The sequence below is a fragment of the Phoxinus phoxinus genome, assembly GCF_949152265.1.
Source record: "Phoxinus phoxinus genome assembly, chromosome: 19".
Classification (NCBI taxonomy): domain Eukaryota; kingdom Metazoa; phylum Chordata; class Actinopteri; order Cypriniformes; family Leuciscidae; genus Phoxinus; species Phoxinus phoxinus.
This window is the reverse complement of record NC_136894.1, coordinates 13229569-13246697: the sequence shown is the minus strand read 5'-3', so window position 1 is coordinate 13246697 and position 17129 is coordinate 13229569. Positions and strand designations below refer to the sequence as shown.

Genomic DNA, 17129 nt, shown 5'->3' with positions numbered 1-17129 from the left:
TAACCAGTATGCTAGTATTCTTTTCCAGAGATACCTGTCACATATATACTTATTGTCTTATTAACACAGTCTGGAAATTAACATATTTGTTTTGTACCTTCTCTCCTTTCAGCCAATGGAGTTGGTGATATGTGTGAGACAGACTTTGACAACGATAAGGTGAGTGACTTGTTGGATGCGTGCCCTGAAAGTGCTGAGGTCACTATGACAGATTTCAGGGCGTTCCAGACAGTCATTCTTGACCCTGAAGGAGATGCTCAGATCGACCCCAATTGGCTGGTACTAAATCAGGTGATCATTCATTATAATGGCTTTTATTTGATCAGCTGGTTTCTGAGCTTTTCCTATATTGTTGTACTTACTGTAGACAAAGACTTTGAAGTATTATAAAAGCAACATTGGTGTTTTTTTAGGGAATGGAGATCGTGCAGACCATGAATAGCGACCCTGGTTTGGCTGTGGGTATGTACACTGAACAAAAATGTATGTATGGTTTAGGCCTACTTTATAACAATTTATACTCAGAAATGACTAGTAAAAGTCACACAGTTGGTGTTTTGTGACTTTTACAGTTCATTTACTTCACTTTCAACAGATTATTTGACATTTCTGTGTCTCAACAACTATTAACCTCTTTATTTTTGATTTAGGTTACACAGCATTTAATGGTGTTGATTTTGAGGGCACGATCCATGTAAACACGGCCACTGATGATGATTACGTGGGCTTCATCTTTGGCTATCAGGACTCTTCCAGCTTCTATGTGGTGATGTGGAAACAGACAGAACAGACGTACTGGCAGAATTTACCCTTTAAAGCCTCAGCTCAGCCTGGACTACAGCTTAAGGTAAAGTCAGTTTAAAATATGCATTACAATTAGGGCTGTCAATTGATATGCAACTGAATTATGCACCCCTTACAAAAAAAATAAGTTTAAGTGTGCTACTAGTATACTTCTTTTAAACTAAAAATAAAACTTTCTGTCTACTTTGTATGTACTTCTCAGTAAATTACACTTAAGTATACTTGAATCATAAATGTCTAAGTACATTTGGCCTATAATTGTACTCAACCTTTTGATCGAGATATACTTAAAAGTATAATTAAGTATTCTAAGTATACTTGGATTGTAGTTGTTTACTCTTTTGATTGAGTAACCTATTAATTCGTATTTTCTCATAGTTTTACATTGTTTAAAAAATATTGATTTAAAAAGAAAACAGATATGTTCCTAATTCTGAGTATTTAAATGTTTATTGTCCACTGGTACAAAAAGTACTGTGAAAAGTATATTTAAAGTATAAAAATGAATACCTACCAGTAAATAGAAATATAGTAGTATACTTAGAGTATAAAAGGACACTTACAATGATACTACTAGTGAATTGATGTTAGTATAATACATAAAGTAGCCTATACTTCAAAATATACTTTAACTTTACTTAAGTATGCTTAAAGAAGTATACTTATTTTTTGTAAGGAACTTGATGTACAGATTAATGTTAATGAATTAATTGAATGTGAATATTTGCTGAGAAAAGCAAAGCAAATGTAGTACATTATTGTGGCAGATAAATAAAGCATTGAATACACAAAAAATCGCCAGTGTTGCATTTTTACGATTGTGAGAAAGGAATGTGGAGGAAGAGAGGAGAAAAATGGATTTGGGATATAATGAAGGCCTGATTAAAAAAATATTTAAAAGTTTGGCAACAGTAAGATAAATATATATATATATATATATATATATATATATATATATATATATATGCTCACTAAGGCAGCATTTATTTACGGTAATCTAAAATACAGTAAAAAAAAATATATCTGAATATATTTTTTAAAATGTAATTTATTCCTGTGATGGCAAAGCTGGATTTTCAGGATCATTACTCCAGTATTCAGTATTACATGCTTGCTCCTTCAGAAATCATTCTAATATGCTGATTTGCTGCTCAAGAAACATTTATTATTATCGATGTTGAAAACAGTTGCCTCTTTTTACCTCACTCTTCCAGGCAGTGAAGTCTCGTACAGGCCCTGGTGAGTATCTGCGTAATGCCCTGTGGCACACAGGAGACACATCAGGGGAAGTTACTTTGCTTTGGAAGGACCCAAGAAATGTGGGTTGGCAGGACAGAACGTCCTATCGCTGGCACCTCACTCACCGCCCACAGGTCGGCTACATAAGGTGAGAGCTGATCTGATTTAACTTTAAGAGATAGACAACACATTTTTCGATGAATGAGGACTCACACAAGCATATCTCTTACTATTAGAACTTGAAAGATTTCGTTTTGTAGAGTCTGACTGGGTTCTTTATATCTACGGGACAGATTAAGACTGTATGAAGGTACAGCCCTGGTGGCCGATTCAGGAGTCGTGATAGACACCACTATGAGAGGAGGGCGGTTGGGCGTCTTCTGCTTCTCCCAGGAGAACGTCATATGGTCTAATCTTGGCTATAGATGCAATGGTAAGTAACATGATGTGAGATGCATTCTAAATGGAATCTCAGTATCTGAGGGTGAATTTGAAAATTAGGCTATATATATAAAAATATAAAATCGGAATTGTAATGGTCAGTGTACTGTGAGCTTCAAATTGATGGCACATCTCAATACAGTGTTTTAGTCACAGAGTGACTTTTTTTCTCCTGGTATTTTCCACAGATTCCATACCCGATGACTTTATGCTGTACCAAAAGCAGATGAATCTGAGGACATAAGCCTCGCGCTGAAATCGCCTCATCATGTGTGTTCGTGTATATGTGTGTGTTCAGAGAGGTAGGATGAGATCATGGTTAAAATTAGTTTATTATCTTGTGAAATTTTGAAGGGTAGAAATATTGTCAATCAGATTTATACACTACACTGCACAAGTTTGCATCGTGCACCATCATGTACGCTTGAAATGTGAGTGTGGTATCTGTGTGCGATTCGGATGAGAATCAGCAAACCTTAAAACGCAAAGCTAATGGAATAAATGTCCTTACGGTTTCAAAGCAATTAATAAGGTTGAGAATTGAAAAAGGCAATAAATATAAAGAATAAAAATATCCTTATGTAGGTAAACTACATTTACATACATTTAAAAATACACACAGTAGTGTTTAATTGTAAACCCCATAATGTGTTATTAAATTCAGCGATTGTGCTTTTCTCGTGGTTTTCCCCGTCTGTTTTTCATCCAGAGGCTGTGGTTGTGTGGTTATTTAGTTCATTTCAGCACCATGGACAGTGATCTACTACTGTATGTACTTGTTATTCAGTGCGCTGTAAGAATTTAGTGAAGAAAACGAATAAGGACATTTACAAAAATGCACAACAGGTGTATTTGTATGATTTATCCCAGACATAAGCCATTTGGTATTGGTTTTGGTGTGAGATTGGAAGCCATGGGAGTATAAGCAAGACAAGGGCATGCCAGCAATAAGCTAAAAAAATTCACCGATCTAGCGTTTTAAGTTTCAAACATATTAACAGAATAAAATAAATCTAAGCCAGACATCTGTACTGTTATGATTTATGCACTTTAAATCATGCTATCCAGTGTAATAATGTAATATTGATGTGTGTCGGTTGGAATAGGCCTGGTTTCACAGACAGTTCTTAGATTAAGCCTTTAGTTCAATTAGGACATTTAAATATCTTTTACAAATGTGCTAAATGGATGCTGTCCCAAAATGTAATATCTGACCTCTCAACTCACACTTGTTGATATTATATTGATTATAACCCGTCAAGGTGTGGACATGAGCGATATTTCAAATATTCATGTAAAAATAGAACTCCACAGTTAAAAAATGTTATGAGAATAATTTAGAAAAAATTAATTCAAAAATACCGGTATGAATGTTATATCATACAGAGATACAAACCAGTTATTTTGATAGAATATTTAGAAGCCTTTGATAAGTTATGCTGCCTGGCTTTTGCCTCGTTCTGTCACGCAGTGGATGCAGCAAAAACAAAAATAAAGGGCTATTTTAGGACTTTTTTTTTTTTTAAATCAATGTTCAGATCAATCAGTATGTGTTCTTCAGTGTTTCATTTTTAAAATATTACATTTGTCCCTGTACAAATATTTCTTGCAATACTAGCAAGAGTTTCTTTCTCTTTTAGATTTTCAACCAATGAAAGAGAAACTTGATCACATAGGCTAAATGAGGTTAATCTTGGAAATTGGCTCATGAGGAACATTTTTGCTCTATTTAGTCTATCTAAACATTTCTATATTATAACTGGGTTGCCGTTTGACTCAGATCACTTGATTTATGGATCTGATGTCACTGAGACAGGAGAAAAAACAATATGGTTCATGTTAGGAGAGTAATTATTTCTTATTTCTTAGATATTACTGTATGTTTACGATGTACATAGGCTATAATAAAATACAAATTTTTTATTTTTATTTTTTTTAACAAAAGTGTGAGAGCATGTTTTAAATGTCATTACAATGTTTTAAATAAATAAGCATCTAGGTTTTCCCCTACTACATACATTTATTCAATACTTAGCATTCATAAAAAGGATTTTTATAACTTCTGTATAGAACATACTACAAGGTCAGTTTAATGTCCTTCTTTCTCCTCTTTCACTTATTCGTCATTCATGCTCTCTCGCTTATGGTCAAACAGGCTTGAACTGGATACATTACAGTAATACAGGCTTTTCTGAATGAGTGTCCCAGATTTAAAAATACATTGTGTCCCAGATTATGAAAAAAGGGTCACATTGTGTATATATATGTAGCTTATATATATGGGAATATATAATGGCACATAATAAACAAGGCACATAATGCTATGGTGAATTTAATGGGAATATATATAGGCTATATATTCCCATTAAATTCACCATATAGCATTATGTGCCTTGAAACAAATATTCTGTTGTTGCAAAAGAAATGGAACAACACTAGGTGTGTTTATGTTTCAGCAATTGACATTTGGAATTATTTATTTCAATAATTTCTTAAAATTATTTTGTAGCTACTATTTGTAAGTGGTGAAACCCTTTTCCTTTACATATTTGCCAAGGCAATCATTCAAATGTCTGGCCATGGTATATGATATCAGATGTAATTTCTTTATATCTCATTCCATAGAGCAGAGAAAGCAGCGTCTGGAGTTCAAATCCTTTTGATTTGTCAAAAAGCTTTTGACCACTAGAGGGCAGCATATACCTGAGTGTAAAATACAACTGTAGAAAACAAACACATCTCTGGCAGTCTGTTTTACTCACTTGATTTCACTGTCTTTGAGATTGCAAATTCAGTGGTCACAAGTCACTATTCATGTCCACTATCTGTCAGTCTCACTCAAATGTGCTGTAGTGTTTAAGGACTGTAATCTGAGTAGCTCCATTTCCAAAGTTACTCTTATTTACCAACCAACCCCATTACCAACCTTTTTGAAAAAAGGAAGAAAAACATTTTTCACTCTCTTGCAAATCAATATCTCTCTTGCATTTTACCGCTCGAACACAAACAGCACGTGAAATTGCATGACAACAGGTACAGTATGAAGACCAAAAAAAAAAGAGAGAGAGATTTCCTCACAGCTCCTTTATCATTGCAAACTGCACACTCCATGCCCATTCACTAACACACTGATCTGAAGCAAATACATGAACTGCCATGTGCTGAACCCTGCTCATAAATCCTTCTTAGGCCGAAGGGGAAGCATGTGCAACAGCAACCACACAGAATTACTTGTTTGCTGAATGGTGAAAATGTCTACTCTGACAAAAAACACTTACTGGGCACCTGTGAGCTTGAGTTGTTCCAACTCACTCTTTCTGAGGAACATTTGTATTTGCTGAGCCGTTTTGTAATCAAGTGACCATCTTATGCTGTTATTACTCAACAAGGGGCAATTGTTCTCTCTATGCCGGAAGACGCACAACCTTAGAAAGATCCTACATTGAGATATTTGTTCACTTTTATATGAAAAGCTCACAATTGTAACATGCCTTTCAATTAATTATGAGACAGTATACAGTAGCTTATTAGTAAGGCCTATAGGCTAAATTGCATTTCAGCTTTAGAGTGTAGTTCTACACACACACGTTTTATGAAGACATTGCATACATGATTTTTGTACAAACTGTATATTCTAACCCCTAAACCTATACGTGTGTGTGTGTGTGTGTGTGTGTGTGTGTGTGTGTGTGTGTGTGTGTGTGTGTGTGTGTGTGGCCTCATCGAGTTTTTCATCATCAAAACGTGAAATAATAATATTGAGAAATATTACTTTAAAAAAAAACTATTTTAATATATTTCTATATCTGTGATGGCAAAGTTGAATTTTCATCATCATCCAGTCTTCAGTGTCACATGATCCTTCGGAAATCATTATAATATGCTGATTTGCTCCTCAAGAAACATTTCTTATTATTATCAATGTTGAAAATAGTTGTGCTGCTTATAGGATGGGAAGTTATTTTGATTAAAAATTACGAAGGTATATGAATAAAAAAATGTGCATGGATCAATATTTTATAGGGTAAATACCATAGACTGTAAAAAAATAGGTAAATACTTTAGAAATAGCCTATTTAATCAAAACTGTAACATTCCAAGTAAAAGAAAAATAATTAGCCCAATGGTCTAACGTTTGTACACGTTATTAATATAATATATATTATATTAGGAGGATATATTTATATATATATATATGGGGCTGATGTAGTATTTCTGTTTACCTATTGGGCTCTACATGTGTTCATGATGATCTACAGAGCTGTTGTGTGCCAGTCAGTCTGACGAGGAGGAGGTCACGTGTCGCGAGGAGGAGTCTCCGCTGAAAGCAGAAAGCCTGATGTGTAGCGAAGAGGACCAGAGCACAAACTCCTGCTGTCAATACCAGGACTGGAGTCTCTATTATAAAGACTTAGCCTACATGCGTGCGCCTTTGCATTTATAGGATATATTGTTGGCGGATTTTCTGTAACTGGCCCAAACATAGGCTACTCGGATTCATCAGCTGTTTGTTCAAAGTGCATAAGAGATGGAACTGGAATGCCGTGAAAGTTTTATGGTGTAAATCCTCTTCTTCAAATTAATTCGCGCAACTTCAAATGAGGACACTTAAGCAGCGTTTCTGGATAATATTTGATAAGGAACGACATCAGTGAACCTGAACGACTTTGTTTTTAACTGGAGCGGACACAGAACAGCTCCTGTTGGATGCGCTTTAGTTTACTATGTTGTCAGATTCGGGTTTAGTTGCGCGACGGAAGGATTTAATGCAAACATTAATGCAGTAAGCGCGTGCGGCGCGTTTCAGCGCGTGCGTGTGATGTGCAGGACGCAGTCAAGACGCAGGGTTGAACTGATGCGATCCACTGATGTCCTCCGAACAGGTGAGCAAAACACTGTCACCTAATAGTGATAACCTAAATAGTACAGTGACCATTGCTACTAATGTAAATGTAAAGCCAAAATAGATTAAATTGGATCTCAGAGTGAGAATCCTTATTTAAACTTTCTTGATGACAGTGGCATCTAAGACCAAATTACCAATTTTATTGCAGTGGCAATAACTTGTCAAATACAACAGTTTGGTTCAAGTATTCAGGTACTTTAATGTTGATATTTTCACAACATTAATAACAAAGCATAAACAATAAACAATTAATAAACACAGCTCTCTCTGATGAATAGCCTATAGGACCGTAATATGTAAAATCAAGCAAAAAATAAAGATGCGTAACAAATAGCCTAACACAGAAAATTGAGCTGTTTAGAGGTTTGCTTTTAGGGGTTTATTTTAGTTGTGGTTCAGAACAGATGACCATCAGTCCAAGTTAAGTGGGTCAAATTTTGCCTGTTCTCTCAACAAGTAACAAACACATTTTATCTACAAAAAATTCTGAGAACAGTGCAATTTGATCGATTTTTACAATTGAATAAAAATGTCTCGTGTTGATCCAAACCGTGCGACTTTTTCTTTCTAATTTTCATGCAATTGAATGGGGACTGCCGAGATTTCAAGCTTCAAAGCGGACACAAAAACACCATCAAATAATAGCCTAATAATAAAATGAACAAACCTTGTTTATATACAACTTCTCTTCTAATGTAATTGAAACCAGTTACTTTGTGTGAGGAACAGACCGAAATGGAAGTCATTATATTAGCCTACTGATAATATTCCCCTGCCTCTGAGCTGTAACTGCTACGACTGCATGATTAAGTCAGTGAGTCTGATTTGTGAACGAATCATTCAGATCCGTTTTGTGAACTGTTCAACTGATCCATTGAAAAGAACAGACGAATTTGTGATTCATTCACGAGTCTCACTCAAATAATATTTCTGTAAATTATTATGAGGAGAGCTACACAGGACAAATAACAAGATTGTTTCATATTTCAATCTTTTTGTCACACAAAACTATTGCATTGCTTCAGAAGAGTCAGATATAACACATCGCGTGGATCACTCTTTGGAAACATTTAAAATGTTTTATGCATATTTTGTTCCTTTTGAATCTTGAATGCATCAGTAGGCTACATATTCCTTTTTCAATCTTCCACAGATAAAGAGAAAGGTTTGAAACAACACGAGGATAAGTAAATGATGATAAAATAAATAAATTAACAAGGTTAGAAACAAACTGACTTTATTTGTGACCGAAAGAAATAGTGGAGAATCTTAAATATTTGCCATTATTTTATACATGGTGGTAAACATTTGCCTGATTTTTTTTCATTACAAAAAAATATATTATTGTTCAGCTTTTTATATATAGCTCTTTATATATGCATTTCTGAAGAAAAAAAAAGCACTTTAAGTTTGTGTATTTTTCTTGTACATTTTTCAATGTAAACAGTTCCAAAAGAAGTCAATCAAGTTTGAGAATCAGAACTGATGCATATTATTAGGGGTGTAACGATACCCTCATGTCACGATTCGATACATATATCACTATACTAAACTCACAATACGATAATATTGCGATACATTTGATAAAAGGTTAACAAAAAATGTACTCTTGATTAAAATGCTAAATTTGGTATTACATTGGGGTTAAATGAAACGGTGACACCAGAATAAAAATATTTATAATTCTGAAGCTGAAAATACAGAATTATTTTAGACGAATATGCTTACACTCTGTCAGTGACTAGATAATACAATAATGTAGGACACTTTTTACTGAAAACAAGACATTTGGCATTATCAGGACCCACAAATATTCCCCCATTGCATTATTATACATATTCAACACATATATATATATATATATATATACATATATATTAATGTAGTACTGACACTAAAACTCTGTAAACTTGAATTTTTTCAAACAGTAATTTTCATTTTGGGTAAATTATACACGATACAGATTGCCACTATCCACTATTTTTGTATTGCGATAAATTGTGACACGATACATTGTTACACCCCTAATAATTATAGATGAAAATTACCAATATAAATGCTGCAAAAATACTTTTCATTGTTAGTTCATTCGTGTTTCCCAAAACTGCATGTCATAGTGTTCTCTCTTTATTTACATTAATGTGTATCTGTCATTTAAAAGTGTCCTTTATTTATTATAATGCTCTGCATATAATCTTCTCAGGAACTCATCCGTGCCCCTCACCAGCCCAGTCTTGACCTTCCAGCATTCAAACAGTGAGGCACTTTATTTGTGAGCCACATTAACCCACACTGCTGGTCGCTTCACCACCTCAGTGGACTCATGGGTACCGTACTATCCCTCTCGCCGGGTGCTCGAAAACCTGGTTATTATGACGACCGGCCCGGTTCTCTAAGCCATTACCCAAGCCTGAGCAGCCGCTCGCTGAACACTCAAAAGGACCGCAACCTCAAACGCCATTCCATTTTCCTCCCCGCTCTCACCTGGAAACGGCTGGTGGCCTCCACCAAGAAGCGGGGTGAGTCCAAAAAAGCCTATCCTGGAGGTCATGGCGCTTTTGGGGCTCCTCTCAACAATAATAACATCTACCAAAAGGATCCAGTCTTGCACCTAAACCACGAAAATGTGAAAAAGTCTCTCTCCTGCGCCAATCTCACTAGCTATGAGGGTCCAGCGGGTCTAGGCCTGGGCTTGGGTTACGGAAAACCGCAGCAGATTTCCTCTGTTAAGAAGATCGCGCCTACATGCACTTCCACACCCAAGCGTGTGATCGTCCAGGCCTCGACTAGTGAGCTGCTTCGCTGCCTGGGCGACTTTCTGTGTGGCCGCTGCTATCGGCTCAAGCACCTTTCCCCCACAGATCCGGTTCTGTGGCTGCGGGCTGTGGACCGGTCACTCTTGCTCCAGGGCTGGCAGGACCAGGCCTTTGTGACCCCAGCCAACGTGGTGTTTGTGTACATGCTGTGCCGTGACGTGGTGGATGGCGACGTGGTGTCTTCAGAGCATGAGCTCCAAGCAATTCTACTGACCTGTCTGTACCTGTCCTACTCCTACATGGGGAACGAGATCTCATACCCGCTCAAGCCCTTCCTGGTGGAGGCGGGTAAAGAGGCATTCTGGGACCGTTGTCTGGCCATTATCGACGTCACCAGTGCCAAGATGCTGCGCATCAACGCAGACCCGCATTTCTTCACGCAGATCTTCGCCGATCTGAAGAGCGAAGGAGGTTGCGCTTTGCAGGACTACGCTAGAGTTCTGGATCGGTGAAAAGAGGACATAACAGATTTTCTCTGCGAAAGTGACACCGTCAGCATCCCTCACCTTCATTCTGGCCCCCCATATGCCTTGTCACAAAACAGTGGGACTTTTACAAGTCTCCCTTTTCCTGAAAATTCAGCAAGAAACAGAAAGATGCAACATATTCCTGCTGAAAAGACTAGCTTAGACCTGTATACATGTCCAGGCTGGTTTATGTTGGTTAGGTTTCTGGTCTAGCTGGTAAACTACACACTTTTTTGTGGTTACGTTAGGTAAGAAGCATGCTGATGACTATCTGTTGTGGTCTTTTCAGCAGGAGACGAAAGACAGCATGAAAAGAACGTACACTCGTACAATTAAGGTTCATTGTTGGCATTGATGGAGAACCTTTAACATCCATGGGACTTTTCCATTCCATAAAAGGTTCTTTAGATTATTAATAAGTTCTTCACACTTCACACAATGGTGCTTTTAAGAACTGTTGGTTCTTTGAGGAACCAAAAATACTTCTTTAATGGCAAACCCACTTTTGGCACCTTTACTTACACAAAGGCTGTTCCCAACTTATTTTTCTCATTCAATTCCCCAATCTTAAAAAAATACACATACTAATAATTTAGGGATGAAAGTCAAATTGAAGGGAGTAATTGTCCATCTACAGATTACGTTTGTTAGTTATGCTTTTGTCAAAACCAGCCTTTTTCAGAAGTAGGTACGATTCCTTTGCTAAACCTTTCGCTTCCTCTACTTTTTCAACATTTAGTCTGAGAGAAACTGCAACAGAAACCATACAACAGCGAAACTTTTAGTGGGAGTGCACGTGTATGTGTATGTGTGTGTGTGATGGGCAGCAAACAGTGAGCATCAACAGCTGTTGGTTGTTGTGTGTTGTCCTTCCTTTATTTCATGTGCTGGACGTTAGGGCACCAGCTGCAAAGGCATTAACAAGATTAACAGATTAGTGTCACACACACATACACACAGTTCCCAATGCCTCTCTTTGCTCGCCAGCTCTATAGGTTGAATGGCTAATCCATGTAGGCCATACACACTAATATATGTTCTGTCTTGCATGTCTTGGCATCTACAGTACGTAGCAGTGCAGTGTCATTGAAAATTTGTATCCGGTTTTAATGAGTCTATAAGAAAGTCCTATCCCTCTAGAGCAAATATTTAAACAAAGAAGCCTGGATTCTCTAAAGATAGATTTAGTCTTAGTGTCAGACCACTGTTGTTTACTTGTGTCTGCATCTTCTCTCTTTAGAGTTTTTCAGTTTCTTTGAAATATCAGATTTCTATGCTCTAAGGTCAACATGAAATCAAAATTGACCCTACTTTACATACACTCATGGTCTTATTTTTGCACGATTCATCAGTGCACATTATTCCTAAAAAAAAAAGTTTGTATACGTCCATCAAAGCCACCTGCCTCTGAAGCTACTTGCAAAAATAATAAAACGTGTAATAGATAAAACATGCAGATACAACAGATGCCACGGTTTCAGGTGTCAGACAGAAGAGCATGTGGCACGGCAAGCACTCGCTAATCTTATTGTAGAGTTTTAAGGCAGGGTCATGGGTGCCATACTCCAACTCCCTCGCAAAAGTCGACTCTAAACGCATACTTCAGCCCACACACGCTCTCATATACGTGCACATGCTCACTCAAACAACCTGTGACCACTATGCATACATTTTCAGGCTAGGGATCGCAAACGCACTGATACGCATGTGCATATGCATGCAACTTCTCCCTCACGCCGAAGCGTTAATCCGCTCTTGATCCTTGCCAGCAATTAGACCGAGTGAACTGAAAATGCCACAATAACAAAACGCCATTGATCAGAAGAGATTTCTCTTCCTGAAACTAACAAAAAAGACACATCTTGTATTTTGACTGTGTGTTGAACAGATGTTATGCAACAAACATGGCAAAACAGAATAGTGAACTTTTAACAAGTACTTAAATGCAAGCTTAATTGCGAGGGATTGAAAGAAAAAACTAGGTTTCACTTTAAAATGGTTTACCCTTGTGAAAAAGAAGTGTGCTTCATTTTATTGAATGCACAATAAGTGTACTTAAAATCTAAAAAGTATATGTTTGTATTGTTCTTGCAGATAATATAATTTAATATTAATGGAACAAAAGTGCACAAGTGTACACTTTCTTACACTATTAAACGCAAAATTAAACGTTGTACTTTAAAGTAGGCTATATTTTAAATTATATTTCACTTCTGTAATGTATAATTACAAATATGTTTAAGTGCATGACAAGTACATACATACAATCGGTACAATTTGAATTATGCTTAAAAAGTACTACCAAATCTATTGACAAGCATTTATAAACCTTGTATATTTCTATAATATATACTGTATATCAGACTATAACACATTTTAATTGAATATGCTGAAGTGTACTTCCTTTTCACAAGGGTAGAGACCTCACAAAATCCAGCTTAGAGTTGTTGTGGCTTTTATTTCATGTTCTTTAGCTTTGAAGCATCTATAAGCTAATGTTCTCAATGGGCAAAATAACTTTTAGCAGATATGCAAATTAATGTTTTTTTTTAAAGTGCATTTGCATAGTGTAATACTATAGCAGGTACAGCTACTATGAGAACACAATTTGAAATATGACCACGTACACTCTAAGCACGAGTTGTTTTCCTAGCAGTCTTAATTTGTGACCCCCACAGGCTTGCTTTGTGGTCACAGTAATTATTCCCTGCTAAACACAGTGGCATAGAGCAAGAGATACAAACCTACAGAGAGTTGATGCATCTACATATCCATTTCAGCCTCAGGGGATGATGTTATTTAAAGGAACTTGTGGCCATAGACAAAAAATTGGCATACTATAGGGTGTAAATATCTCTCCTGATCCGCTGTGATTCCCCCATCCTTCTCGCCTTTCACAAACATATCACTTGTTTTCCTCGCCCTGGTTAAAGTGATTTAGTTTGCCCCTATTGTGTACAGAGAGCGTTGACAGAGCGCCGTTGTTGTATTGCTAGCGTGCGCAGCCTCAGCAATGGGCTTGCGCGATGTGTTGTCTGCTGTGTTTCCAACTAGGACTGTTTGCTCTCACACTCTCGTGTCTGGCTCGTCTCCATGCTCCTCTGCTGGAACTCTTTCTCCATTGATTCCCTCCATTGTGTTCTGAAGCTCTGGGATTTCTCTGGAATATTTGCTGCCTTCAAGTTCTCCGGGGAAGTTCCTAATTATGAAGTTTTATGACATGATGTACGTTCAAGTGCTTTTGGTTAGAATAAAATGGATGTTTTACGCATATTTATTTCCTTTCCCCCCCTCCCCACTTCCTGACAATATAAAGGAAGCACAAAATGTGTAACTCATTGGCTTTATTGCTAATCCTCATCATCATTACACAAAATGAATTGTATATTCAAAATGACAGCTTATTATGATAAATATAGTCATGATTCTTTCATTGATACGACCTCAACTTTGAAAGCAACGGGTTTCTACTCATAAATACGGCATTAGTGGCGTTCCTGTGAGCTGGTTTGAAGGCAGCAAGTATTCTAGTTTCCATACTTGCTCTGAACTTGTAATGAATGGTGATAAATATTTCTGATGTGAAACGTTTGTGCCTTGTTTTGGATAGAAACTGTATATCTAAAATTTTGAGATATTGAAAATGTCCGCTTTGTTAACAACACACACATACACACAAGCCCTGACCCACAAGGAAAGCCGTGACTCAAAAAAGGATTGATTATCGAGACGAAAACTTTAATTTACTCAGGCTAGAATAATTATATCCCATGAGCCATTTTCTCCACTCCATCAATGCTACTGTTTGGCAGAATCATTTCTTCTGTTGCCAGTCAATCAAATGGACCTGGAACCGCGTGCAAACAACCTTTGAAGGACGTGCTTGCACAAGCGTCCTCATTACACCTCAAACGCTTCATAGACTGCTGTACGTGGAGATTTTTAATGTGACAAGCACACAGAGACCTCACATCGCTATGGATTGTCCATCGCAGAAAACTTCTGTCATTAGACAGAGAGAAACTTATGGATGGGATGACTGTCTTGTCCTATTCTCAAGTTTAAAACTACTGAATTAAGACACTACACAACATGTGGCTCTTTATTTGGACACTCAGGATCTGGATGTTGAGTAGGCTTCGCCGTTACTCTATGAGTCATGGCTACTTTATCAATGTTTTCTATGCTGCTAAATGTATGTAGAATACAAAAGGAACGCCATGTAGAGTCTCTCACCGCAGAGACAGAAGCATAACTAGTGTGGTGTAAATATGTTGCTTGTATCAATGTGAAGTTACTGAAAAAACTGCATGTATATCATTCAGGAATTGCTGCTGTGGTGGTGTACATGTAAACTTGACTCTTTTTTAAAATTAATTATCCTTTTTTTCTTTTCATTTTGTATTTCAGTTTAAGGTTAAAAGGAAATTCCAGAATGTTTTGTTTGTGTTCTTATTATAATGATAATTATTATTTTTTACTGAAAAAGATCCTATCAGCTCATCCCAGGTTTGGGAAATATGTCAACAGTGTTGTCGTTTTTTGATGTGGTTGTTTCAGTGACAGCTTGTTCTGTGCACTTTGGCAATTATACTTGGTACCTTTGCTCTGAATACTGATATTTATAGAAAAGAAATCCAGCTTTGATAGTGCTAAGGCATCATACACTACAGCCAGGGCTGTTGAAGTGTGAGGGTCAGGGTGAAGGGAGTCAGACAAGCATGCTTTCGCCAAACAGAAAGCGACAGACATTTTGCTGTTGTCATTTCCTCTGTGGCGATCATGAAATTGAGGCTATCATGCAGTCACTAACACATGTTTTAAAGCTGCTGTGTGTCATTTCTGCACCAATCTCCACCAATGGAATTGTGAAAATATCTGCCATTGGTCAGACAAGCATTTAGTCCCACCTTTAACCATTGGTTAAGTCAATGTTACTGTGCCAATAAGTTCATTCAATGAGCGACAATGTTTGTGATCTTCGTGGGAATCAACTTGCACATTAAACTATACACACCAGCTTTAACCAATTCATCAGAAAGACTTTGACGCAGTCTCAATAATCATCTCTCCACCCCTGTCTTCACCTCTATTTCAGCACAAATGGTATTCTGGTCTTGGTAGACATCAATTTATTTCTACTATCTATCAGCTTTCTTTGACATCTTCAAACGGACGAACAGTATGCTGTGCCACAAAGGCCTTTCATTGAGCAAGCCAATCTGGATTATTTTGGACTGAGCTCATTAATTGTGCACAAAAGCTCTCTGGACTGTGGTTATATAGCTCCTGGACTCTCCTTATCAGCCTGGGTGTAGCTTCTGAAACCTCCTGTGCTCTTGTAGGCACAGCGCAGTCCAGAGGGTTGTGCTTTTTTTTCTCTGGAAGTAGTACACATGCATATATTGTAGCTCACAGAGTGATGCTGTTGTTTCTAAAACTTGAAAAGAAAAAAAAAAGTTGTGAAAAATGGGACTTCTGATGGTGGAATTTCTTTTTTCAGTTTGATTATAATTATTTAATAAAGTATTCAAATGATATTTTGTCCCTGCCTTGATACTGCATAAATCTCACGAAACTAGTCAAGGTTATATTTCATCCCATAATCAAAAGAAATATGAAAATGTATTTTTCATAAAGAAAATGAAGTCTGTTTTTATGACTAGGCTATTACAACTTTTTTTTACATCAAGACATTTATTAATATTTATTTATTAATATTTATTCAATAAATATTTAATTTAGTTCTGTTTAAATCGATTAATCGTGATTAATCGCATCTAACATAAAAGTTTGTAAATACAGTATATAATTTGTATTTATATATAAATGTATAATGTGACCATAAAATATATACACATATATATAAATTTGACAGCACTCATTTATTTACATTGTAAAGAATATATACATTATGGTAGTATATATTTATTAAATTATGCTTATTTAAATGAGAAGAGTGTATCGCCCTAACAAATTGAATAGCAAAATTATTTTATTACAGTAATGCAAATCTAATAAGAATAATTTATAGTAATGGAAATAATAAATCAAAATCAAGTAAAATAGCTGCAATGTCCTCTAATGAGAATCTAGGGATTAAATAGTCATTAAAATGTTAGAATAGAAAAAAAGGCCTGTGTTCTTTACGCAAAATATAATTTCCTATTATTTATTTTTAACTTTGAAGTTGTTGTGGGTTAAAAGCTATACTTGCTGATGACATTGTTAATGATAACATTGTTTGGTCGAGCATGAACATTTCTCTCTCTTTTTTTGGTTGGAACATAAAAGCAAATTTATTACTGGTATTCACAGACAGGCTCGTATATTCTACACAGTAACAATTCTGTGCACCTGTTGGGTTTGTTTATTGTTCATTTTTGAAAGCTTTAACTTTGACTCTTCACGGCATGTGCAAGATACATAGCACTATTGTGTCCCTGCTCCATATGA

General features: G+C 36.4%; 2 protein-coding genes across 3 annotated transcripts in view; both read left to right on the top strand.

Annotated features, from left to right (window-relative positions):
* Positions 1-3504, top strand: part of thbs3b (thrombospondin 3b) — a 58293-nt gene extending 54789 nt beyond the window's left edge. For both annotated transcript variants that reach the window (XM_079591460.1, XM_079591459.1), the window contains 6 exons: positions 113-291; positions 414-462; positions 651-847; positions 2019-2191; positions 2337-2476; positions 2673-3504. In XM_079591460.1, coding sequence (XP_079447586.1) covers positions 113-291; positions 414-462; positions 651-847; positions 2019-2191; positions 2337-2476; positions 2673-2728 — 794 coding nt within the window. In that variant the 3' untranslated portion in view covers positions 2729-3504. The remainder of the gene's footprint in view (positions 1-112; positions 292-413; positions 463-650; positions 848-2018; positions 2192-2336; positions 2477-2672) is intronic.
* Positions 3505-6811: 3307 nt separating this feature from the next.
* LOC306986686 (cyclin-dependent kinase 5 activator 1) lies at positions 6812-16211 on the top strand. Its single transcript, XM_079590165.1, has 2 exons — positions 6812-7367; positions 9594-16211. The coding sequence occupies exon 2, from the start codon at positions 9714-9716 to the stop codon at positions 10656-10658; it is 945 nt and encodes a 314-aa protein (XP_079446291.1). The 5' UTR covers positions 6812-7367; positions 9594-9713; the 3' UTR covers positions 10659-16211.
* The last annotated feature ends 918 nt before the right edge of the window (positions 16212-17129 follow it).

Excerpts from the sequence above, each read along its gene's own strand:
- LOC306986686 (XM_079590165.1), top strand. The coding sequence starts at position 9,714 with ATGGGTACCGTACTATCCCTCTCGCCGGGTGCTCGAAAACCTGGTTAT.